The sequence below is a fragment of the Triturus cristatus genome, chromosome 1_2, assembly GCF_964204655.1.
Source record: "Triturus cristatus chromosome 1_2, aTriCri1.1, whole genome shotgun sequence".
NCBI classification, from domain to species: Eukaryota; Metazoa; Chordata; class Amphibia; order Caudata; family Salamandridae; genus Triturus; species Triturus cristatus.
Genome location: NC_140580.1, coordinates 35,654,513 through 35,681,299, shown reverse-complemented (window position 1 = coordinate 35,681,299; position 26,787 = coordinate 35,654,513). Strand labels below are relative to the sequence as shown.

Genomic DNA, 26,787 nt, shown 5'->3' with positions numbered 1-26,787 from the left:
GCGGGGCCGAAGAACTACGGGATGGGTCTCGGGTAAGGCCCGAAGGCGATCCCTCGACCGGAGCCAAAGGCTGTGGCGCTGGTGTTTCTTCGGTTTGAACAGGTAGGCCTTGTTCATCATTGGAGCTACTCTCTTCGGCCCCTAAGGCCTCCTCGTCGTCTCCTACCTCGGTGTCGTCTTCACCTCTGTGGAAGAGTGACTCGTCGCCCTCGTCCGATCCGGGGTCGTGTTCGGAAACGGGACTGGAGGGTATGACTTCTAGTTCTTCGACGTCGGCCTCGTCGAAGATGTCTGTTGGGGCCGGTGCCGCGTGCCGCGCCTCGAGTCTCGCCGCTCTTCGGTTCCTTAGAGTCTTCTTGGAACGGAACCGGGCACAGGCCATGCATGTCGATTCGTCGTGGTCCGGCGAAAGGCATTTGTTGCACACCGGATGGACGTCGATGTGTGGGTACTTCGCATTGCATACCGGACACCTTTTGAATGGCGTCCTGGATTCCATCGTCGAAGTAGTCGATGGACAGGTAAATGCGAAAGAAGTCGGTGCTGAAAGTTAGTAAACTAACAAAATGCTATCGAAACCCGATCGATAAACAGTACCGACGCGAACTAAAGGCCTTTTGGCCTCGACCAAATATTTTCCTAACTTGAGCTAAGATAGCACATCCGAACCCAATGGCGGAAAAAAACAATCTGAGGATGGAGAGGATGCCCATGCGCACTGTAGTCCAGGGGAGGAGTCACCTATCCAAGGATACTTCGAAGACTCTTCCAGGACAACAACGTGCAAACATCCGGACCCAACACTAGGCGGCGATCTATGCACAGATATGAATTCAGCAGCCCACATGCCTCGAACTATCAACATGCTTCCAAATTTTCAGAGTCAGCGGCGGCACTAATCTTGCACAAAATCAGTCTGCCGTTATGAATTACTCTGAGAAAGTGTTGTCTTTTACCACTGGGAATGTAGTCCACAAATCTCACTTGTTTCACAAAGAACAACCGTAATGACCTGGCAAGTCCATGCCATTTAAAGCAGTGCCTGATGTTTTGCAGATCATATATAGAGATGGCTATGCCACACCGACACTGCACTGGGAGTTAATTTCATACCTGGATATTGAGAAGCAGAAAGCATAATTTATTATTTACTTTGTATAGTGGTCACACTTCTAGAAAACCACAGTGTTAATGGGAAGGACAGTTTCAAAGGCAACATAAGGAAAATTACACAGCGACTTAGAATCGGACTGTATGCCTCCTTCTCTATTTAGGGAATTACACAACATCTCCATGGGTTACAAGAAAAATTAGGGGCAGCAAGGACAGGTCCCCAAAATGTTTACAAAACAAAGAGGATAATGTTTGTGTGCGAGACTAATCCAAAGAGTCTAATTGACTGCAGCAGTCCGGTGAGATAGGCAAGTGAACAGCCAAGATAGCATATGTCAACAGGGCCATTTTAGGTTCTACACCTTTCTTAGCAGGAACCATCATCAGGAGGGAAACATGGTGCACAGTAGCCACAGCATGGCTACAGACTTTAAACAGACAGGCACAACTATTATTGTTCTCACCAATGTAGATAGTTGATGGAGTAACTCCAGTGATCCTCAATGTGCCAGCAGAATGATGAAAAACACATGCCCACATACAGCCAGGGCAGCTTCATCCCACAGATGTCTGCAGTGATGTGAGCCAGTACAGATGGGTCCATCACAGGCATATTGTTTAAATTCCACCCACTACCAATATAATCCTATAAAATAAAAACACAAGATAACAAAGACCAAGTGAGGAAACACATGAAAAACGTACATGCATGGAACTACATTTTAGTATATTGTTACTTGCTTTGTATAGTGCTTTACTGCGATTTGTATCGCCCAGTAGCCCTTTCACAATCAGGGCACCCTTTGAGATAAAATGTGACTGGACAGTGCATTATTGCCATTGTACTGAGCTGCCTTGTATGGTTTAGAGGGCAGTCATAATAGAGTGTGTAGGAAGCGGCCTTTTTATGTAGTGTATCAAAACAAGGCTGGTTGTCTGGAGAAGGTCCAGACAACCAGTATTGCCTTACAGAGCTTACATTTAAAATTCCAAATGCTCTCTTTTGTTGTAGTGTAGAGAAGCAGTTTAGGTTAACAAGAGGGTAGTGTTAAGCATTTTTTGTACACACACACAGTCAATAAATGAGAGACGCACTCGAGAAGAAACTCGAGACCAATTTAGTATAATAACAGCTATTTTTATATATATTTTCTTAGCACCAAGAACGTTGTACTTGGGTATTTTCTAGTTATCAATTTTTACAGGTAAGCAAAAATATCACAAATGTGCTTTTACGCAGTAATGTTTTCCTATGGAGAAAGAAAAATATATTGCATACAGGTATTTGCAAACGAACCTCGCGGGTCCCCTTTAGGACTTAAGGTGATAGGGTTAAAAGTCAGAAGAAACGCCAGCAGTTCTGGTTTATCTGCCTTAGAGTGTCAGGGTGCAGAGGTGCTGGATGGGTTGGTGGCCTTGCGCCCTACACCGGAGCCAATGGAGGGGTGGGAGGGCACCTAGAAACAGGCTGCAGAGGGGGACTTTAGGACAACTCTGGGAGCTCCCAACAGGGGGCTCAGTTCATGAGTCAAGGGAGTGGGGTGCACAGTGTGTACTTGGACCCGCTCGGGTGCAGAGGGTTTTGATTGGCTGGTGCCTGTGAGCCAAAGGCACTCACGGTTCTTGGTTAGACCTGCAAAGGGGGACAAAACAGGACAACTGGGCCGCTCTCTGTGCTGGCCTCTGCGATGCCGACCTAGCTTGTCGGCTGGTCGGTCTTTGTGATGTCAAAGTCCAGATTTGACTTCAAACAAGCGTTGGTTGCTGCAAGGGACCAGATCTGGATCCGGTACCTCTAGTATTGGTGCAGGGCGGTTCCTGGCGTCTCCATACTTGGTTGGGAGATGGATCTGACCCCTGTGAGCATGGTGACGTCTTACTGCGTGACTGCTGCAACAGTGGACTTGCTGGTCAGCAGAACTGTGAACCGGATGATCAAGTCGGTGGCTAAAAGCAAGTGGCTCCTCCACCTCAAGGGACATGCTGACAGCTTGGCGAAGTGCTGCTGGCCCTCCAAGACTTTTGGAGGATGCGCAGTTGCAGGACGAGTCGGGTCATTGCGAATGTTGGGACAGGAGCAGACAAGGTTTGGCGCCAAATTCCACCAGTCGGATAGTTCAATGTTTAGACTATGGCAGGAAAGCACTCATGCAATCTCACAGGAAAGTACACGACTTACAATCCAGTCGCTGGGTTTTAGGACTAACACTGGGCAAGGGTCAGGTAAATGTAGAGACTGCACAATCAGCGGCACTAGGGCGGCCGGGTGCAGAGGTCATGTTCAGTAACTGGGGCTCAATGTTAGTCAAAGGAGTCTGGGGGCGTGCAAAGAGGTGCCGGACGCAAGTAGGTAAAATCGGAGTTGGGGATAAATGTCCGGGGCTCAGGACCAGCACTGGGAGGGCCACGAAGCAGCACTGAACACAGCCTAAGCGGCCCAGAGGCGGCTGGGTGCAGAGTGCCAACACCGCGTCGGGTGCCCAAAACAATGGAGATTGAAGATCTTGAACAAAGGCAGCAGGCTCTGACCAGGTGGCTAGATGAAGGGAACCGGTGGCTCTGGAGCCAAGTTGGAGTACTGAGAATCTCGGAGACAAAGTCTGACGAGCTTCAAGGCCGGAGGGGCTGCGGGTGCAGAGGAGTGTTTGTACTTAGGAGAAGTATTACCGGAGCGGGTCGCGGTTGAATGACCCTTCGTGTTGAGGCAGCAGGCATTGTTGTGGAGACCAGGAGCGGTCACTCTAGGATGGACTCAAGCTCAAAAACACTGGGGAAGCTTCTCAGCACAAGTGGGCCATTTGGACTCGGACCGGAGGCGTCTGGTGCAGAGGTGGGTCATGAGGGCTGGTTGTGCGGTTCAGCAGGGTACTGGCGATCTTGTTGGTTTCTTTGTGACACGGTGTAGGAAGCTGGCTCTGTACATACTATTTAACAAAAAGGGGGGGACAAGTGGGCTTTAAAAGGTCCTACATACATGCCCATGCTTAGGGAATTCCCCTATCCCCTTGTAATATCAGTTGGACTACTTCCGTAGTAATAGTCACTTTGGCTCTCTTACCTGCTCACGACTCTCTTTAGGAACTCTGTACATACTATACCAAAGTGAGGTATAGTATGCACAGAGTCCAGTGGAACCCAAAAGGTAGGCAGAGGTAAAGTAGATAGCACCTCACTCACTCTCTATTTGTGGTAGTGTGGTCGAGCAGTAAGACTTTCAGAGGACAGTGTTAAGCATTTGTTTTGTACACACTCAATCAGCAAATTAATTCACCCAATCAAAGACTGAACTTCAGACCAATTGTTTTTGTATAAAAATATTCTTTTAGTTAGTTTATTTTCTACAACCAAGCAAGCCTGGCAAGCAATAAATTCTTTACGGTAGTAATGAAGTTTGTAAATAGTTTGAATTGTAAATGTACTTTGATTACAGTAGAGTTACTGATAATGCAATGCTTTTCAGAAAACAGTACATATACTTCGTATGGGAGTTTTAGTAAAATTACAGGTAAGTTATGTGAGAAAGTGCCTCTGTATGGAATATGTTACTTACCAGTATGCATCTGTTCCTGGCATGTAGAGCTGCAGAGCCACACACTTAGGATAGTAGATCGCCATCTGGTGTTGGGCTCGGATGCTTGCAGGTTGTTGTTGTCTTCGGAAGAAATCTTTGGTCACGAGATAGGTGACTCCTCCCTTGGACCACAGTGCGCATGGGCATCAACTCCATCCTCAGATTGTTTTTCGCCATGATGGGAAATGATGGAGTTTGTAGAAAAGAGAGATGTCCATGTGTGATGTCTAAGTAAGACAATGCTGGAACAGATACAGGTCCCGGAGAGGTGGGTGGCCGTGTGGGACTCTGCAGCTCTACATGCCAAGAACAGATGCATATGGTTGGGCATTTTGCGTTTTCGTGTGTGGCGAACAGATCTATGTCTGGTTGGCCCCATTGTTGGAAAAAGGGCAGTAGCACTTGGGAATGTAGTTCCCATTCGTGGATCTGTTGAGTTTGTCAACTTAACAGATCGGCAATTTGATTGTGAACGCCTTGAAGGTGTTCTGCAAGTAGGTATATGTTCTGGGGAATGGCCCATCTCCAAATGTTCTGTGCGAGCTGGGAAAGCTGAAGAGAATGTGTGGCTCCTTGTTTTTGTATGTAATACATAGCTGTCATGTTGTCCGTCCGGATGAGGACAGTTTTGTTCTGGAGATGTAGTTGGAATGATTTTAATGCTAGGAACGCTGCTAGTAGTTCCAGGTAATTGATATGGAGCACTTTCTGTTGAGTGGTCCATTTGCCCTGAGTGGTGTGTCCGAGGAGATGGGCTCCCCATCCTGTGAGTGATGCGTTCGTTGTCAGCACTATCTGTGGAAGAGGCTCTAGGAACGGCTGCCCTTTGGAGAGGTTTTTTATGTTCCACCATTTGAGAGAGCGATGTGTGCGGCTGTCCATCAACACCAGATTTGTAAGTTGTCCGTGAGCCTGGTTCTAATGACGTACTAGACATTCTTGCAAGGGACGCATTTGAAGTCTTGCATAAGGCACAATGAAGATGCATGACGCCATCACGCCTAAGAGTTGCATGAACACTCTTGCTGGAAGAGAGTCTTGGGTTTGAAATTTGCGATAAGAGCTTGTATATTGGTTATCCTGGCTGGGCTGGGGTATGCTAGGGCTTTTGAGGTGTTTATAGTGGCTCATAGATACTGATGTATGTGGGAGGGTTGTAGATGAGATTTGGGATAGTTTATTGTGAATCCCAAGTTGTGTAAGATTTGGATAGTTTGGGGAGTGTGTAGAACACATTTGTTGAATGACTTGGCTTTTATTAGCCAGTCGTCTAGATACGAGGAGACATGAATTTGTTGTCTTCTGAGATGTGCTGCTACTACTGCTAGACATTTGGTGAATACTCTGGGCGCGGTTGTTACTCCGAATGGAAGGACTGTAAACTGGTAGTGTTGGCCGTCCACCACAAACCTTAGGTACTTCCTGTGAGTAGGATGTATGGGAATGTGGAAGTAGGCGTCCTTGAGATCTAGTGTGGCAAGGAAATCGCCTTGTAGTAGTGGGAGCACTTGTTGAAGAGTGATCATATGGAAATGATCTGAGTTTATATACAGATTTAGGGGTCTGAGGTAGAGTATTGGTCTTAGAGTCCCGTCCTTTTTGGGGATTAGGAAGTATAGTATAGTACCCTGATGTTGTAAGGGAACTGGCTCTATTGCATGTTTATGAAGCAATGAGAGAACCTCTTGTATGAGGAGCGTAAGATGGTCTGGTGACATGGAACGCTGTTTGGGTGGTATATGTGGGGGGGTATTTGTGAGTTCCAGGCAGTAACCATACTGGATAATTTGTCTTACCCACTTGTCTGTTGTGATGGAGTTCCAGACAGGTAGGAACTGTGAGTCTTCCCCCGACTGGAGTGGAATGGTCTGGGGGGAGTGGAGGATAGTCACTGTTTTGTGGCAGGGGAGGGGCGAGTGTTGGTATTGCCTCGACCTCGTCCCTTGTTGTTGTTTCCTCTATATCCTCCTCTAAAATATCCTCTACTGGGGGATTTTTGTGTAGCGGGTTTGAAGGTGGAGGAGGTGTCCGCTCCCATATTCTTGGAGGCTCCTCTGTAGAAGGAGCGTTGAAAGGAGCCACGTGGTTGTGGAGACTGTAATGCTCCCATGGACTTAGCAGTCTCGGTGTCTTTTTTCATTTTTTCAAGGGCAGTGTCTACTGCTGGCCCAAATAGCTGTTCTTGGTTGAATGGCTGACTAAGTATGGTAGTTTGTACCTCTGGCTTTAAGTCTGAAATACGTAGCCAGGCATGTCGTCTAAGGAGCACACTTGTGTTTATGGCTCTAGAGGCGGTGTCTGCTGCGTCGAGCGCACATTTAATTGACGCAGTTGAAATAAGTTTTCCCTCCTGGATAAGGTCGTTTGCCTGTGTTTTATATTGGTCTGGCAGATGTTGTAACAGATTCTCCAACTGGTAGTAGTGAGCCCTGTCATAGCGTGCTAGTAGGGCTTGGGTGTTGGCAATACACCAATGGTTAGCGGCTTGTGCTGCTACTCGTTTGCCAGAGGCTTCTAACAGCTTGGATTCTTTGTTGGGGGGTGGTGTATCTCCTGTGGTTTGGAAGTTGGCGCATTTCCTAGCATTGGAAACGACCAAAGAATCCAATGGGAGCTGTCCTTTGATGTAACAAGGATCTTCGGGGGCAGGCCTATATTTCTTTTCTATTCTTGGGTTAAGAACCCTGGCACGGACGGGGTCTTTAAATACCTCTGGGGCGTGTTTTATGACTCCTTTAATCATAGGTAAAATTTGTACACACTTTTGAGATTGCTCAAAAGTATCTAATAGGAAGTCTTCCTCAGGTGCGTCTGAGTGCATGGTGACGCCATGGTAAAGTTCTGCTCTATTTAATAACTTGCCAAACCCCAGGTGGTCATCTGGAGGTGATGGTTTGGAGGGATATGGTGGAGGGTCAGGCATGTCTGGTCGAGGGAATGCCTAATCATCCAGTGGTGCGTTATCTGGATCCGTGAACGGATCATTAGGATAACCCCCTCCCCCTAGGTCATCATCATCCTGTGGAGGTGGTGTATGTGATGGAGAGGGTAGAGGTAAGGGTGGTGTAGGCAGAGGGGGTGGGGTAGAAGGTAGTATGGGAGAGGAAGGAGGAATAGGCGATGTTGCAGAGTCCTTCTTGTTTATAGGAACTGGGGCAGGTGGTGTGTCCAGTGGTGTGACCGTGGTGACATGTCCAGTCTTTGGATTAATATAAATCTTTTTCTGTCCTGGATCAATGGGATCTGGATGGAAAAGTTCTTGTTCCTCGGGAACAGTTTTTGGCGCTGATTTTTTCGGTTCCGATCGAGGTTTTGGTTGATTGGTGGAGTTTTTGGCTTTAGGAGGTGTGTGAGAGTCCTTAGCCGGTGGTTTCGGTGCCGATGATGGTTTCGGAGCAGAAGTTGTATCTTTAGGCTTGGGAACTTTCTGTGGCAGTTTATCTATGGGCCTTGATGTTTTCGGTGCCGAAGCCGTCGGAGCCGATTTCGGTGCCGAGAGGTCTTTTGTCTTCGGTGCCGGTGGAACAATGACATGCGGCTTGCTCGGGCCCGAGCTACCGGAAGGCTTATGTTTATTCGGAGCCGAGCCCGGAGGCGGGGCTTCTGAAGGATGTTTTCAGTCTCGACTGAGGCCAGCAGGCGAAGTCTTGACCAATGCCTTTGAAGGGGTTGGGGCAGGGGCAGTAGTACTCACGCGTTGCCCAGGAGTAATGGGGTCGTCTGAGTCGTCTGCTTCGAAGAGGATCTGTATCCTCGGAATCTTCTTCCGGGACATCGGGACCCTCAACAAAGATGTTTTCTGGTTCCGGAGCTGGTCTCTGTGCCATGATGTGGCGTCGAGCCCTTCAATTTTGAATGGTCTTTTTGGATCGAAATGCTGCGCAGGCTGGACAGCTGGACTCGTCGTGTTCCGGTGATAGGCACAGGTTGCAGACTTTGTGGTGGTCACAGTGCGGTAATTTTGCTCCACACTGGGGGCATTTTTTGAAAGGCGTCCTTTCCATGAGCCATAGGCCTCACGCCGTGGATAGGCCCAGCGGCCTGTGTCGACGTCCGGAATCGAGCCAATTAAATCGATGTCGAGTGAAGGTGCTTCGATGTTTTTGTGGAAGTTTTTCGCTTCGAAAAGCTTGGAATTGAGATTTCCAACCGGAACGGAAGAGTTGCATCCAAACCCAATGGCGGAAAAAAACAATCTGAGGATGGAGTTGATGCCCATGCGCACTGTAGTCCAAGGGAGGAGTCACCTATCTCGTGACCAAAGACTTCTTCCGAAGACAACAACAACCTGCAAGCATACAAGCCCAACACCAAATGGCGATCTACTATCCTAAGTGTGTGATCTGCAGCTCATATGCCTCGAACATACTGTTCCCAAATAGCTACAGTGTGTACAGAGTCCATTGTCCCCAGAGGTTTGGCAGAGGTTAAAGTTAGATATAACCTTACTCTCTAAAGTGGTAGCTTGGTCGAGCAGTAAGGCAGTATCAGACGACAGTGTAAAGCATTTGTTGTACACACTCAGTCAGCAAATGGTCTCACACACTCAAGAACTGAACTCTAGGCCAATGGTTTGTATATAAAAAAAATATATATGGTTGTTTTATTTTAGAACCAACAATAGGTATCAAAATATACTTTCTCAGAATGAGAGGCTTTAGTTAAATACTTTTGCAATATGCAATTGACTTTTGTAGGTAATAGTTACAGGTTGTTGCAATAGGCAACACAATTTCAAACACAATACATTGAGCTCAATGCGAATTTTAAGTTATTTGCAATAGATTACTTTGAGGATTACTTTTCTAATTCCAGGACTGGATCCTAGATTCAGTCCTGGGACAGGTCTTGGAAACAAGGGAGTAAATTCGTTTTAGTTACTGTTGTGATTTTTAGGCAATATTTTGCTATTTTAAAAGTTGACACTTAGAAGAAATTTCATAGAAATACAGTCTATGATTCCCTATGGGAGAAAATTCAAGTTACAGGTAAAGTATGTTCTCGTTACTATTGTAATCCAGGGCTGGGCTCCGAGGCTCAGTACTGGGACCTCTATCTAAAACAGGTACGTAATTATGTTCACAGTTTGTACGATTTGTAAGGAATATTTGTAGTTTGCAAAATCGACCCTTACAAGAAATTTCACAGAAAAACAGTCAATGATTTTCTATGGAAGCAAATCGGGTTAGTGGTAAGTACGGTTGTGAGTACTTTTCAGGGTCAGTGCTGGGCACCAAGATCCAGCACTGGGCTCTCTCCTAATAGCAGGTGAGTATTTCAGTTTTCGTTACTCGGTGATTTTAGGTGAATATTTTAAGTTTTAGAAACTCCACACTTAAAAGAAATTTCAGAAGAAACCAGTCAATGTTACCCTATAGAGGAAAATTGGGTTATCGGCTTTTGGGTAAGTACTCAACTGGCAGAGATAAGGTTCTGGGCACAGACTCAGGAGTCTCCCAGGGTCTGGTAGGTACAGTTGTTACACCCTCAGTGGCACAGGGGCAGCCGGGTGCAGAGTGAGTTAGGCCCAATGATATCCTATGGGAGGCAGGAAGGCCTTGGTTGGTGGCTGCTGACTAGCAGGCCACGCGGCTGTGGGAGCTGGGCTCCTGGTCACTTGCTCAGGGCAAATGAGGAAGTAGATAGGTGTAGAGGTTACACTGCCAGGGCCACTCGGGCGGCTGGGTGCAGGGTGCTTATGAGCCTTCGGGCGCTCAATGGGTTTCAATGGGAAAGCTCCTGGTTGAACAAAGGCTGCAAGCTCGGGGACGAAGATGCTTCAGGTGCCACCACTACTTCGAGAGGTAAGTTGGGTTGTTGGAGGATAGGTAGGTACCCAGGAGTCGGGCACAGGGGGCCGCAGGGCGCCGGGTGCAGGGGTGCCTTTTGGTGTCAGGAAATCTTACCCTCTGTTGATCGCGGTTGGGGGGTACCTGGTTCTGAGGCTGCAGGCATCGTCAGGAGCACCGAGGTGAGTCCTTGGGTGCCGGATTTGGTGTCACAGTCGCCCGGGGGACGTCCTCGGGGTCTTTGTTCACTCCGGCACAGGCCATGCTTGGAGGGTGCAGAGTGTGCAGGGTTCGCAGTTCCTGGCTGATGCCAGGGGTTAGAAGCTGGTTTTGAGCAGAGCCTCTGCTTGTGGGAGTCGCAGGTGCTTAGAGCCAAAAAGGTAGCCAGGTCCTCTGGGGTTTGTGAGGTTGCTGGCCACAAGAGGTGCCGGGATGTAGCAGGAGCAGGTTAGACAGGCCGGTAGGGCTGGGGCCAAAGCAGTTGGTGTCTTCCTCTTCTTAGCAGCTGCACGGCAGGTCTTTCTTCTTGCTCTTCTTTGCTATTCGGAATCTGAAATCTAATGAAGGAAGGTTCAGGGTGCCCCTAAATACTAGATTTAGGGGCGTTACAGGTAGGTAAAGGGCAGGGACCAATGGGTCCCTGCCCTGGGGTGGGTACACCCCCTATCCTGCCACTCTCCTGTGGGAGGGGGGCAGTAGCCTACTCCTGATTGGGCAGGGCCTCCCATCTTCAAGATGGCGAGCACCCAGAGATGTGCTTCACCTCGCCTCCCCCACCTGAGGTGTGGGGTTGGCAGGCTGGCACATCCCCTATCCTTATTTGGGGTTTCCGGCCAGGCTTCCCGCCAGAGTGGAGGCAGCAAGTGGCCTGGGGAAGCTCACTGAGGCGGCATGCCTTTGAAGCTTCCCCCTGTCCATCCTGGGGGCGATGGCGCTCCCCCGCCACCCTCTTCGGTGGGGTCCAGGGTGAGCTCCTGGCCCCCCTGCAGGGCATTTTCACGGGGAGCGCGATGGCACTCCCCGGCTTCCCTTCTCCTTGGAGCAGCCCCCGGGACCTGACCCACCCCGGGGGCATCTCTGAGAACGGCGGCGGAGCCCCACATGCTTCGTCGGTCTTCTTAGGTGTCAAAGGTCGCCTACCTTCCGGGGGTCCATATCTCAGCCCCTGGGGTTCCGATCTGCCCCATTTTCGCGTCCTCTTGCTCCTGGTGGTGCACCCCAGCCACTGGGAGAACTCTCCTTTGCCCTCCGGGTCTCCAAGAGGGTGCATTCTGCAGGGAGCTGTCTTCACTGGCTCCCTGCGCCAGCCTTTCCCCAGGCTCTCCTCCTTGGCCTCTTCTCCCTGCGCAGAGGTCCCTGCTTCTGCGCACCGGTCCTGGGCACTTCTTCTGGCACTGGTAGGGCCCTTGGGGGGGACAGTCAGGGGGTTCCTCCTTCCAATTGCCCATTGCCAGGTTTGAGCACCTTCCACCTCAGCAGACCACACCCCAGAGAGCTTCTCTTCCTGTGCAAGCACTTTTTAAAAGTTGAGTAGGGGGCTGGAAGGAAGTCTCTGTTTGTCCTATCAAACAGCGACATCACTTCACTGCCCCCGCTCCCTCCTTCCTGCCCAGCCTCTGGGTTTGTTCAAAATGGCGTCGTCCAGGGTCTCTGGCCACATGGTCTCTTAATAAGCTTCCCCCCTTGCTGCCTTCCCTCCTTGGTGCAGCCTGGTGCCTGGGACCCACTGATAGCTGCTGATGGATGAGCCTGTAGCCCCACCCATCTACTCTTCGTGGAGAGGAGTCCTTAGCTTGTGGAAGAAAGGTTGTCAATCCATCCAGCTGAGGACAACCCTCAGCAAGGCCCTGGTTATGACTGACTCAGAGAAATGTGACATTTCTGGATGACCCAAAAGCAGTACAAATATAACTTTGGACTCTGCAGAATACTCCCTTTCACCTCCGTTACAGTGGACTTTAGTGCGTGTCTGGAATCTGTAGGCCTTATGAAATTTACTCTAGCCCATGGGCTCCACATCCCCATAAGGGAATAATGAAGTGAAAAACAGTAAAACACACTGACTTTCCTTGGCATGTTCCTTCCCAGAGCTCACTGTGAGAAAGTTCCATCTTTCTTGCATGGTATGCCCCCACTATTTGCTGAATTGCTGAATGTACTTTGACTGAGTGTGCCCTGGACTCCTGCCAATCAGGTGCCCAGGGCCTATGTTCCTTCCCTAAACACACAAAACCCAAATTGGCAAACCCTGGCCACATGTCAGCCCCTGGTAAATGGTACCCTAGGTACCCAGGGCTTTGTGACCAGGGAAGGCCTCTGAAGGGCTGCAGGACTCATTGTGCCACCCTTAGGGGCCCTGTACCCTAACACACACACACTGCCTTTGCAGGCTGAGTGTCTGGGTGCAGGACAAAACAAAGAGTCGACATGGCACACATCCCTGTGTGCCATGCCCACAACCTACACTGCCAAGGCATATGTCAGTCACCGCTCTGGCTGGGTGCCTTATGCCCATGGTGCGGGCACAGGAGCAGGAGCCCTGTGCCCCTACAGTACCCAGGTCCATTCCCGGGCACTGTAAGTGCAGTGCTGCCATTTAAGAGTACATGGTGCTGAGAGCTCGTCAAACACGAGCTCCACAGCACCATAATGGCAACACTGAAGACTGAGAAGTTTGGTATCAAACTTCTCAGCACATTAAACACACACTGATGCCAGTGTGAGATTTAATGTACCAAGCATCCCAGAGGGCATCTTAGAGATGCCCCCTTACAACTAACCTACAATCCACATCTGCTCTGAGGCTGCCCAGGCTGCCACACAGCAGACATGTTGCTGGACCCCTGGGTGGGAGATCCCCTGCTCTCCCGGGCCTGCAACAATGCACATCCTGGGTGAGGTGATTCAAAAGACTACAAGAAGAACAAAGACCTGCCCTGCAGCTGCTAAAAAGGGAAGAAGACACCAACTGCTTTGGCCCCAGCCCTACCGGCCTGTCGACTCCCGAACCTGCACCAGCGCGGCATCTCACGTGGCCAGCAACCTCACCAACCCCGGAGGAGCTGGCTACCTTTTGGCTCTAAGCCCCTGGGACTCCCATGAGTAGAGACTCTACTCAGAAACCTATTTCTAACCCCTGGCAGCAGCCCGGAACCGCGAACCCAGCACACTCTGCACCAGCCAAGCCTGGCCAGTGCCGGAGTGGACAAAGACCCTGAGGACGACCCCACGGCGACTGTGACCCCGAGTCCTGCACCCAAGGACCCCCCTCGACATTCCGGAAGAAGCCTGCAGCCTCGGAACAAGGTGCCCCCCCCCAACCGCGATCATCAGAGGGTAAGATTTCCCGACACCAAAAGGCACCCCTGCACGCGGTGCCCTGCGGCCCCCTGTGCCCAATCCCGGGGTACCCACCTAACCTACAACTACCCAACTTACCTCTCGAAGTGGTGGTGGCACCTGAAGCATCCTCGTCCCCGAGCTTGCAGCCTTTTTCCTAACCGGAACATTCCCATTGATTTCCATTGAGCGCCCGACAGCTCAAAAGCACCCTGCACCCAGCCGCCCGAGTGGCCCTGGCAGTGCAATCTCTACACTAGCCTACTTCCCCACTTGCCCTGAGTGAGTGACCAGGAGCCCAGCTCCCACAGCCGCGTGGCCTGCTAGTCAGCAGCCACCAAACCAGGCCCCCCTATTCCTCATAGGCTAACATTGGGCCTAACTCTCTCTGCACCCGGCTGCCCTAGAGCCGCTGAGAGTGAACTAACTGTGCCTATCTGACCTTGGGGGACCCCTGAGTCTATGCCCAGAACCTCACCTTTGCCAGTCGAGAACTTATCTGAAAACCGCTAACTCTATTTTCTACATAGGGTAATATTGACTGGCTTTTTCTTGAAATTTCGTCTAAGTGTGGACTTTTCAAATCTTCAAATATTCACTAAAAATCAGCCGAGCGACAAAAACGCAAAAACTCACCTGTTCTCAGGTGGGCTCACAGTGCTGGATCTTGGTGCCCAGCACTGGCTCGGAAGAATACTGGCACCTATACTTACCAGTAACCCCATTTTCTCCCATAGGAAACCATTGACTGCTTTTCTGTGAAATTTCTTCTAAGTGTTGATTTCTGCAATTTCTAAATATTCCTCAAAAATCGTATAACATCTGAAAACGTAATTACTTACCTGTTTTGGATAAATGTCCCAGTACTGCACCCAGACACCCAGTACTGGATTACAAAAGTAACGACAACCCACTGTACCTGTAACCTATATTTCCTTCCATAGGGAATCATTGATTGTTTGCTCTGAAATATTTTCTAAGTGCTCACTTTTGAAATAGCTAAATATTGGTTAAAAATCAGTACAGTACCAAAATCGACTTTCAACAGCTGATTCTGAGAACTGACCCAGGACTGGATCTATGATCCAAGCCTGGAATTACAAAAGTAATCTGAAAGTAATCTGTTGCATATAATTTGAATTTATCATGGAGCTCAATGTATTGTGTTTAGAAATAGAGTTGCCTACTGCAACTATTTGTAACTGTTTACTAAAAAGTCTATTGCATATACAAAAGTATTTTTATGAAACATCTCTTGTCGAGAAAGTATATTTTAATTCCAAGTGTTGGTTCTAAAATAAAACAAGCATATATTTTTTTACATATACAAACCGTTGGCCTAGAGTTCAGTTATTGAGTGTGTGGAACTATTTGCTGACTGAGTGTGTACAACAAATGCTTTACACGTCCTCTGATACTGCCTTACTGCTCGACCAGGCTACCACTTTGGAGAGTAAGGTTATATCTAACTTTAACCTCTGTTAAACCCTTGGGGTCTGTGGACTCTGTACACCCTGTACCTATTAAGGAACAGTATATACAGAGCCACTTTCTCACATGTATCCACCAGAAAAAGCGTTACCGAAGGTAAGTAACTTGTTCTTCTGATGGATACATCTGCCAGTGGATTCCTCACCTTGTGAATAGATTCCCACAGCAGTCCACCTTATTATACTAAAAAAATCCTGCAAGACAGATCGCGCAAAATGGCCCTCCCTCCTCATCTCAGAGTCTAAGCAATAATGCTTTGCAAAAGCAAGGAGGGAGGCCCAAGTCGCGGCTTTCCAAATGTCTGCCACAGGAACACCCCTGGCCAAGGCAGAAGTAGACGATTTGGCCCTAGTTGAATGAGCCCTAATACCCTCCGGAGTAACCTTACCAGCAAGGGCGTAGCAGATCTTGATAGCCAGGATGATCCATCTGGACAGAGTGCGCTTGTGCACAGCTTTGCCTTTAGACTGTCCAACATAGCCCACGAAGAGCTGATCGTCCAAAGTAAAGTCCTTTGTTCTGTCCCAATAAAAGCTCACAGCTCTTTTTGGGTCCAATCGGTGAAGTCTTTCCTCCTCCTTGGAAGGATGAGGAGGTAGATAAAACACAGGGAGAGTAATGGACTACCCCAGATGAAAGGGAGTAACTACCTTAGGAAGGAAAGCAGCCCTGGTCCTGAGGACCATCCTTTCAGCATGTAAGGATAAAAACGGGGGTTTTGAACTTAGAGCTTGAAGCTCACTCACCCTCCTTGCCGAGGTTATGGCCACAAGAAATACCGTTTTAAAAGAAACAGCCTCAAAGGACAGCTATGAAGGGGCTCAAAAGGAGACCCCATCAAAAAAGACAGAACAAGATTAAGGTCCCACTGCGGCATTAGAAAAAGTGTAGGTGGAAACTTGTTAGTAAGGCCTTTGATAAACCTTAGAACAATAGGAGATTTGAATAAAGATGGATGATCTGGGAGACAAAGAAAAGCAGATAAGGCTGATAAATAACCCTTAACCACAGCCCAGCTGAGCCTAGGAAAGAGCAAACTGAAGCATATTAGAAAGATGGGCCTTTTAAGGGTCAATGGATCTCTCTCCACACCATTTAACAAACTTAGTCCACCTATATGAGTAAATGGACTTGGTGGAGTGTCGCCTGGCCGATAAAATAACATCCACCACATCAGGCGGGGGAGAGAAGGAACTCAGGTTGTCCCGTTCAATCTCCAGGCATTAAGGTGCAGGCTCTGGAGGTGGGGGTGAAGAACCTGCCCCTGAGACTGCGAGAGGAGGTCTGCCCTCAGAGGGAGACGGAGCGGAGGGTGCGATGAGAGGTGAAGTAGATCTGTGTACTACACCCTTCTTGGCCACTCTGGAGCGACCAAAATAACTTGGGCCTGGTCTTGGCGAATCTTCCTCAGAACCCGAGGAATCAAGAGTATGGGAGGAAACGCGTAAAGGAGATGTGAGCTCCAACTCAACTGAAACACGTCCCCCAAGGTCCCCTGCAACGGAAACTGGAAACTGCAGAATGACGGGCAGTGCGCGTTCTCGCGGGTGGCAAATAGGTCTATCTGAGGAGCCCCCCACGTCTGAAAGACATGACGAACCACCTCCGGATGAAGCCTCCACTCGTGGTCGGCAGAGAACTGCTGACAGACCGTTCAGCACCCCGGCCAGATGATTCGCCATTAAGCAAATCCGATGATCCTGAGCCCAGGACAAGAGCCGTAATGCTTCTCTGCAGAGATGATACGACCCTACTCCTCCCTGCTTGTTGACATACCACATCGAGGTAGTGTTGTCCATCAGGACTTGAACCGACTGACCGCGAAGGGAAGGGAGAAAGGCCTTGAGCCCCAAACGTATCGCCCGCAATTCCAGAAGATTGAATGAGAATCTTTCTTCCGGAGACCAAAGACCTTTGATCTCCAGATCCCCCAGATGAGCACCCCACCCTAGGGTGGAGGCATCCGTTATCACTGTGGCCACAGATGGAGGAAGATGAAAGGGCTTTCCTTGAGACAGATTGCCCCCCACGCTCCACCAAGACAGATCCGCTGCAGCTTCTCTGGACATCCTGATCGACTCCCTGAGATCTCCGTTGTGCTAATACCACTGCCTGCGGAGGCACCACTGGAGTGCCCTCATGTGCCAGCGTGCATGGTTGACCAACAGAATGCAGGAGGCGAACAGACCGAGCAGGCGAAGGACCTTCAGAAATGGAACAACCGCTCCATTGTGGAATAAAGGAACCATTTCCTGAATGTTGAGAATTCTTTGAGGAGGAGGAAATGCTCGACACACAGTAGTGTCCAGTATTGCCCCTATAAACAGGTTGCGCTGAGAGGGCACCAGGTGAGATTTGGGCATATTGATCGAAAAACCCAAGTCGAATAACAGTTGAGATGTTACATGCAGATGATGCTGCACCATCTCTGGGGACTCTGCTTTCAGAAGCCAGTCGTCCAGCTAGGGCAAGACCGGAATCCCCGACCTCCTGAGATGTGCAGCCACCACCGCCATCACCTTCGTGAAGACTCGAGGTGCGGTAGTAAGACCAAACGGGAGGACCGCAAACTGGTAGTGTTGCGACCCAACCGTAAAACTGAGATACTTCCTGTGCGACTTCAGGATTGGGATGTGAAAATACGCATCCTGCAAGTCGATCAACACCATCCAGTCTCCTTGCTGCAACGCTTGAAGAACCTGTGCAAAGGTCAGCATCTTGAATTTCTCCTGCTTCAGGCAAAAATTCAAGACTCTGAGGTCCGGGATTGGACGCAATCTGCTGTCGTTTTTGGGAATCAGGAAATACCAGGAGTAGCACACCCCTGACCCCTTTCCTGCTCTGGAACCACCTCTATCGCACTTTTTTGAAGTAATGCGAGAACCTCCTTTTGCAGAAGAAGCAGATGGTCCTCTGAGCAAAAACCTTGACAAGGAGGGTAAGGGGGGAGGAAACTCTCGAAAGGGAAGGGCGTACCCATTCTCTACGACAGTGGTTCCCAAAGTGTGCGCCGCGGCACCCCGATGCGCCGCGATTAGAAGCCAGGGGCGCCGCCGCGCAGGATGTGGGAGATTGCAGCCGCAGCTCAGATACCCAGCAGCATTGGAGAGGCACAGCGGGATGGCAACACTCACACCTTCAGCCCCGTCATGAGCTGTTAAGTCGTGTTTGAAGGTGACTGAGAGGGAGGGGCTGCAGCTTCGGTCGCAGGGGCATCTTTTCAGATGCAAACAACCCTGAATGCGTCGTGTCAGGTCTCTGCAATTTAGAGGGGCCTCACACATTCCCTTCCTGCCCAGGGCCATAAAAATCGTAGAACAGGCCCCGATTACACCGAGGCAGCACGTGGTTCTCTCCACAGAGTTTAATTCATGTTACTAAATTGTAAGAAAACCTCGGTTCTTCAAACATGCAGTCTAAAATGTAATAAAATAAAGACATGGCACAATCGCACCCACACTGATTAACAAAGTATGGAGGACAATCCGTTAAATCAGTTCTCCTTAAAGTACTGTACATCACAGTGGGGGATGGCAAAACTAACATTTTTGACAGAGACCCTGTCGTCTCGTTGTCTTGTCCAGGAGGGGGTGAGGAGCCCTACCCCACCCTGGAAGAGACAAAGATGATACTAGAATACTGCATGCCCACCCCTGTGCCCACCCTGGAGGATCCTGTTCCCCCTCATGTGGTTGCTCCTGCCCCCCCCCCGTGATGGCTCCTGTTCCCCCCCCCCCCCAAAAAAACCTGTGATGGCTCCTGCCCCCCCCCCCCCTCCCCCTTATGGTGGATCCTGTCTCCGCCCTGGGTGGTTTCTGTCCCAGTCCTGGAATGGCTCCTGCAGCGAGGGTGAAGTTCTTGATGGGCCTCTTCTCAAAAAGGCTCAGCTCAAAATTAATATGAAAAGGTGAGCGAGTGAGTAAGTGAAGGGATGGGTGGATGGCTGGATGAATTAGTGAAAGGGTGAATGGATGAATGAAAGATTGAATAGATGGAGGATGGATGAGTGAGTGGAAGGATGGATGAGAGAAAAGGTAAATAGCTGGATGTATGGGTCGAAGGGTTGCTGGATGGGTAAAAGGGTGGACGGATGAGTGAAGGGATGGATGAGTGAAAGGATGGATGTGTGAAAAGGTGGATGAGTGAGTAAGTGGGAGGATGGAGGTGTGAAATTATGGATGGATTGATGAATTTATAAGTGCAAGGGTGAATGGATGGATGGATGAGTGAAAGGGTGGATGTAAGGATGGATGGATGGGTGAGTGAAAGGGAGGGTAGGCGGACAAAAGGATGAATAGATAAGTGAAGGAGTGAAAGGATAAATGGATGAGAGAAAGGATGGATGAGTGATCGGGTCAATGGATGGATTAATGAGTGGATGAGTAGATGGGTGGGTGGGTGGATGGATGGAAGGATGGCTAAGTGAAAGGGTCGATGGAGAGAGAAAGGGAGGATGGATGGATGGATGGATGACTGAAAGGGTGGATGGGTGGAAGGATGAGTGACTGGGTGGATGGATGAGTAAGTGAAAGGATGGCTGGATGGGTGAAAGGGTAAATGGCTGGATGGATGAGTGAATGGATGGATGGGTAGAAGAGTGGATGGATGCGTATACAGATGGATAGGGTGAAAGGGTGGATGGATGGATGGATAATGGATGGATGAGTGAAAGGATGGATGAAGGGATGGATGAGTGAAATGATAGATGGAAGGATACATGATGGATAGGTTTGCAAATGGATGAATATGTTTGGATATGGCTGGGCTTACTTATGTACTACTGCGCGACCTCCTCTGATGTGTCTGTAAAACTTACCTATTGTCCTGACACCTGCCTTTTAGAACTGCACCAGCAGGACCCAGCACACTTAAAACTGGGTAGAGGGGATCTGGTGAGCCATCTTGGGTTCATCAGAGCCCACCCCATGTAAACTTCTTGTAACGCCACAGAGCTCCTTGAGCCTTTCTCTAGCAATTGAGATGTACTTTATAAGATCTTTTTGATTGCAAATAAAGTTTTATGATGGTGATGTCTACTCTGAATCCTTCATCACGTCTAGGCTTGATTCTTCATGTAGACCAGTGGTTCCCAAACTGTGCGCCGCGGCACCCCGGTGCGCCGGTAAAAAAATGGTGGGGAGCCACGGCCAACTGCCAAGTGGGTCAAGGGAGCCATGGGTCAAAAAGTTTGGGAACCACTGCTCTACGAGGTTTAAAACCCAAAGGTCCGTCGTGACCGATTTCCAACCTCGCAGAAAGTAGGACTCCCGACCCCCCACAGGTCTTACATGACCTAGGATGGGGGATCTAGGGCTGCTTCCCCGAGGCTTCATTGGGAGCAGAGGAGGCAGAAGATGAAGATGGGTTGCGGCCAGAACCTCTACGACCCCTTTGTCTTCCTCTATATGACCTATAGAGAGGATTCTGCTGCTGCTGTTGTTGTTGTTGAGGCTGACGGAAGGTACGAAATGAAGACCTCCCGAATCCTCTATACTTTCTGAAGCCAAATCCCTTAGCCGGAATCTGTAAACCCAAAGACTTTGCAGTAACCCTGCTATCTTTAAACCTCTGTAAGGCGGAATCGGCTTTCTCCCCAAACAGTTTTTCTCCATCAAAAGGCAAGTCAACTAATGTAGCCTGAACATCCGCAGAAAAGCCAGAAGAACGAAGCCAAGCTTGCCTTCTAGTGGCTATCGAAGACCCCATAATTCTAGCCACAGATCAGCAGTGTCTAGACCCGACTGAATAACCTGCCTTGCGGCAGCTTGAGTGTCCGTAACAACCTCCATAAAAGAGGTCTTCTCTTCTTCAGGCAGCTTAGGGGCTAAAAGCTTCATCGAGTCCATCAGGGCATGAACAGAACGCCCCAATAAGCAAGTGGCAATAGTCGATTTAAGAGCCATGCTTCCAGATGAAAAGACCTTCTTGGCCGATTGTCCGGTCTTTTTAGAATCCCTATCTGCTGGTGCTTGAGGGAAGGCGCCTGACGATTGCTTCGAGCAGGAAGCTTGCACCACAAGGCTCTCTGGTGAGGGGTGAGAAGAAAGGAAGCTCGGATCCCCCGGAGCCACCCTGTATCTCCTTGCCACTTGTCTGGATATTGCAGGCGAAGAAAGAGACTTGCGCCAAACGTCCATCACTGGCTCTAAAACAGCCTCATAAAAGGGCAACAAGGGCTCTACAATAGACGATGGTGAATGTAGGACTTCAGTTAAAAGGTTTGGTTTATATTCCGCAGAGGGCAACTGTAAGTCCAGCAACTCTGCAGCCTTTCTGATGACCGAATGATAAGGAGCCAACTCGTGTGGAGGAGAAGGCCTAGTAGAAGAATGCTCCCATTCTGGAGTAGTATCAAGTCCACTAGCATCCTGAATGCCTTCAAACTCATCAGTTGAATCACCAACCTCGCCTTCCTCCACTTCCTCTCTATAACGCTCCTCCTCCAAAATCATCTGGGCCTCCCTTCGTGAACGGATCCGAGGATCCGGCGTCGGCAGTGCCATACGTGGAGTCGGCGGCACCGAACGTGGAGTCGGCGGCACCGGAGGAGTAGGCGGCGCCAGGCGTGGAGCAGATGGAGTCGGCAACGGCGTCGAGGAAGGCTCCGAAGGCAAACGATCCAGACGAAGCCGGATTGGATCTCCAGAAGGCGCCGAGAACTGCCATGAAGGAGCCATCGGCAAGAAGGGCATAAATGGAGCTTGAGCATAATGTTGCGGCACTCCCAAGGTGTATGCCATTGGACCCACGGGACCAGATGGTGCGCCAGACGGGAAGGCAGCCATTTGGATCCGCAACCGGAGTGGGGAATTGCGGGTATGGGTTCGACCCTGGATCCGGTCGAGGAGTATCAGGAACCGTAGCCGAAGTGTCCTCCACTGGCGCCGCAGGTTCAGCTGGCACCGGAGAAAGATCTTCCTGCTGATCCGGATCGGGGTCGGAAGCTGGAGACTCCACTGGCGCTGGAGTCAACCTCGGCGAAGGCGTCTTCTCTGGAGACATACGAGAAGGGGGAAGGAGAAAGAGAAACAACTTCCTTGCTTCGGCACCGAGGCGACGGCAACCTCAAAGCCTTACTCCTCGATGATCGGCGCCAAGAGCTATGCTTCCTCTTCTTACGATGCTTCTTCGACGAGTGCGAAGTCGACGACTCCGGTCTCGACTTCTCCTTCTTCCTACCTCTTCTTTCCTTCTTCGCCTTGGCCATGAAGAGGAGTTTTGCCTCCCTTTCCTTCAGGGCCTTGGGGTTCATCTTTCTACAAGAAGAGCAGTCATCCACATCATGGTCAGATGAAAGGCACCATAAACAATCCTCGTGGGGGTCGGTAATGGACATGTGGCCCCGACATTCCCTACAAGGTTTAAAACCGGCTTTCTCGTCGAAGACATGGCTTATCCAGAAACAGTAACCCACTGCAAGATAACAAAGTAGCAGGAGAGTGCTGGAAAACCGTTACGCGTCGACGGCGCGGAAAAAAGGGAACGGACGTCATGACGCCGACGTGGCTCTCTAATGGCTCCGGTGACATCATACGGAGTCGCGAGCGGAGCCGAGGTATTAGGACGTCCACGTCGGCGGAGAGAGCTGGGGAAAAAAGTTCAGTGGAATGCTGGCGCAGGGGATATTCACAAGGTGAGGAATCCACTGGCAGATGTATCCATCAGAAACCCATTGCCATCTGTACTGACAACCGAGTTATATGTTCAGGAACATATTTAGGAGTCTCTATTTCGGCAGAGTTGGACTCATTAGTGGAAAGGAATATTGCTCCATTAATGAAAAAAGTAGAAAAAGACCTGGACAGACTGGAGAACTTGCACTTGAGTTTAGTGGGGAGGACGAATATAATTAAAATGTTAATTTTCCCCAAATTTTTATATTTATTTAGGGCAATTCCCTTGCTGTTTGATGCTAGGTGGTTCAAAAGGATAGAACACATGCTTAATAGATTTATTTGGGGAAAAGGAAAGACACGAAGGGCATTAAGATTCATGACACTGCCTAAGGAAAGGGGAGGGTGGGCAGTACCTGATTTAAGACTGTATTATTGGGCTGCAACGTTTCAAAATATGATAGGGCTGGTAGGGGGTGCCGAGGCTGAAGGAGGGAGCGATCTAGGCACGGTTGCAATATTTGGGCTGGTTTTGGGTATGGAGGTAGAAAATGTGTTTTTAAAATTTACGGAGGCTAGCTACTACAAGAGAACAAAATTCAAGACTCTTATGGCAGCATTCGTAGTCTGGAAAGCATTCATGAAAAGATCAGGCTTGGGGAGGTATAACCGCTACACTAGATTAACAGATAACCCTAATATACCAGAAGAGATTTTTGGGGATTCGGTGTTTACAGAATGGGTAGTTAAGGGAGTTAAGAGCTTTGGGGATGTTCTGGGGGACTCAAGTGTCTGCCAATTTTCAGAAATCCAAAACAGGTTCAATTTACATAATAGCCACTTCTTCAAGTTTTTACAAATTAGGAGCTTCTTGATGAGTAAAGCGGGCGGATCTCTGGGGTTTGGTAGGGACTCGGTAATGGAATTGATACGATCAGGGAAAGAGTGTACGATTAATAGATTCTATTTTGAATTAACAAAAGGAAAGCAGGATGACTTAGGGAAATGGGGCGATAAGTGGAAGGATTGTTTCAGGGTCAGTCAGGAGTGTTTCGAGTTATCCCTGGAAAAGGGCCATAGACTTCTGTGTTCTGCATCATTGCAGGCACAGCACTATAAAACGTTGTATCATCTGTACTACACCCCAGCTAAATTAGATCAATGGGGAAGAACTGAAGGAACAAATTGTTATAGATGTGGAAGTAATTTGGCAGACTTAGAACGTGTATTTGCCACATGCCCCCATTTATATTTGTTGAAGAAGGAGATTGGAAATTTTCTAAAGACTGTACTAGGATTAAATTCTCTCTCATTAACCCCTGCAATAATTTTGTTAGGTATAAATGGGGGGAAGGAGAGTTGCAGTTAGGGGGGGAATTCTTGTTTGTAGCGGTAGCAGTTCTAAGATTGTGCCTAGCCACTGCATGGCTAGATCCTCTCCCACCCACGTTTCACCAGTGGCTTGCTAAATTGCTATCGATGTATCATCTGGAGAAAGAGATATATGCTAGGAAAGGCAAAAACGGGAGGAAAACGGGTAGGGCAATCTGGGATCCCATCACTCGATGGAAGGAAGGGAATCTTTAAATTATCTCAAGGTACTGAATGGGACTGGCAATGCATGTTCATATATGTTCTCTGTGGACTAGAATTTGTGATTATTTGGTGTATAGTCTATTAAAAGCTCCTTATGGGTAGGCAGACTCTGCCTCGAAAGGGAGGGGGATAATGTTCATGGTAATTAATGATTTTTATGGTTCTTTCCTGTTTATCTCTTTCTTATGGTGTTATGTATTTTTGTCTCTACGTAAAATTTTCTGGCCCTTGATGCTCTTAGTGCAGATGGAATATCTCACTGCTGTCACGCTAAATTTTTTTGGGGAATAGTACACCGTGCCTTGTACATAAATGTAAAAATGCTTAATAAAAAGATTTAAAAAACAAAAAAAAAAAAAGAAACCCATATACAAAAGTCATCTCGCAGGACTTCATTTAATATCCAGTTGTGATTTTCTTGTTGTAGCCTGTTTAAAGAATCTGCTTGTGTCTTGTGAATCCTTGGTCTGTAGACTGCTGCACTGTGCAGGTTCCTCACAATCAACCATCTCTAAATCATCTTGACTGCTACAAAAAGTGCTCTGGATCTCCTGCCTCCTATTAGTTGATAATACACAGCTGTGATTAAACAAGCAGGAACAAAGTTGTGAAGCTGTGTAGAAACCTCTGAAAGCAAAAGGTACACCACCCAACAGATCAGCACCCTCATGGAAGAAAGTGAATTGCGGTCCGAGTCCATTTGTCCTCCCAACTGCCTAAGAATCAACACCACTAATCTTAAAAGCATTGCTGTAACACATTCATCTGCAGATGGATGTTTGGAACCAAACATGCAGGAAGCCATTGAGCCTAGGAGTGACAAGATCTGATAAGCTGTTGGGCATTTCACCTTTAGAAAACTGAAATTTCTGACAGATAGAACACAGGCAATCCTATAAAGGATAATCTCTTGATCTAACTCATTACATGCTACCTATTAATTGATATACTGTACTGGAATTTTTGTAGATTTTGAGTGATTTAACATGAAGCCCAACTGGGGAAACAGACAGTCATATTGAAGTGACACCGTTTCTTGAGGTGATGATGCCCTTTTAAGCCAGTTGTCTAGGTAGGGATAGACGTAGATGCCAGCTTTTTGGAAGTGTTCTGCCACTACTGCCATGCACTTCAAAAAAGTCAGAAGGGCAGATTTTAGATTGAAAGGAAGACAGGATCCTGTACTGGTAATGGGCCTTGCCCACCACAAATCTCGTGAATTTGGAATGGATCGGAATGATGGTATTGTGAAAGTAAGCATCTTGAAGCTCTAGGGCATACATCCAATTTCCTTGATGGATTTGGTGAAGTGCCAACAAGCAAAACTTCTTTCATTCTGAAATTGTGTGTAGTTCTAAGATCCATGTCCACTGCTGACCTTTGGTCCCGAAGACTGGAGCTGTAAGTTTCTTACGCCTTAAAAGTTCTTTGTAACATCTGACAGAACTCAGGACTATGAGAACCTGGTAGGTACACAATAGAGACATTGTGAGAGTCTGTTTGGGTCTTTTTACCTCACACAGTAATATTACTTCACATAAAGGGATATCCTTTTTCTGAGGGGAAACAAAAAAAGTGAGCTTCTAGTCATAAAAGAACATGACCGAGAGTGTCCTGGTCAGGACTGGAAAAGTTTTCAAAGGAAAAATAGAAGAGTTTAGTGTTCCTGGATCCTATCTGCAGAAGCAGGAAAATAGAACTGGCTTCACTGCCACCTACAGGGAATGATGTGATACTGGTGGTGATCTGTACCTTTAAGGAGCAACAATTTTTTCACAGCCTTTTAGGTTTCAGCCTATAGAGTTATATTAGCCCCAATTGTCTCACCCTTCCTTTTAAAAAAAGATTTGTAAAACTATTTTTCTCGTCACCAGGTTTCTTATACTCACTGTGTATATTTTGAAAAATAGTTACCGTTCTTTAATGTAAATGCTTGAAAACTGGCCAATGTGTAGCCTCTTATAGGCTATCAAAGATTTTCACAGGAAGAAAACAGCCTTTCATAACTAAAAGTGTAGATTTTTACTTTAATGTATGCTTTAATTTAAAAAAAAAGTGTTTCTGGGCTCTCCTTTCCATGTGTGATGATTCCCTTGTAAATGAAAAAGATTGTGCTTCTTTCTCTAGAGCTTAAGGTTGAAGGTGGCACCCTAAGAGATACATGCCTTAAACGGACAGCACAGGCTCTATACAGTTTTTAGGAAGAAAGCCAAAAAGGAATAAGCTCATTACAATATTTTTCTGTCAGATTTTTCTGAAAGAACAAAGTCCAGTG

General features: G+C 48.3%; 1 protein-coding gene across 6 annotated transcripts in view; it reads right to left on the bottom strand.

Moving 5' to 3' along the window:
- KDM5B (lysine demethylase 5B) overlaps positions 1-26,787 on the bottom strand; it is an 897,967-nt gene that overhangs the window by 632,043 nt on the left and 239,137 nt on the right. For all 6 annotated transcript variants that reach the window (XM_085600396.1, XM_085600377.1, XM_085600387.1 and 3 more), the window contains one exon: positions 1,578-1,759. In XM_085600396.1, coding sequence (XP_085456522.1) covers positions 1,578-1,759 — 182 coding nt within the window. The remainder of the gene's footprint in view (positions 1-1,577; positions 1,760-26,787) is intronic.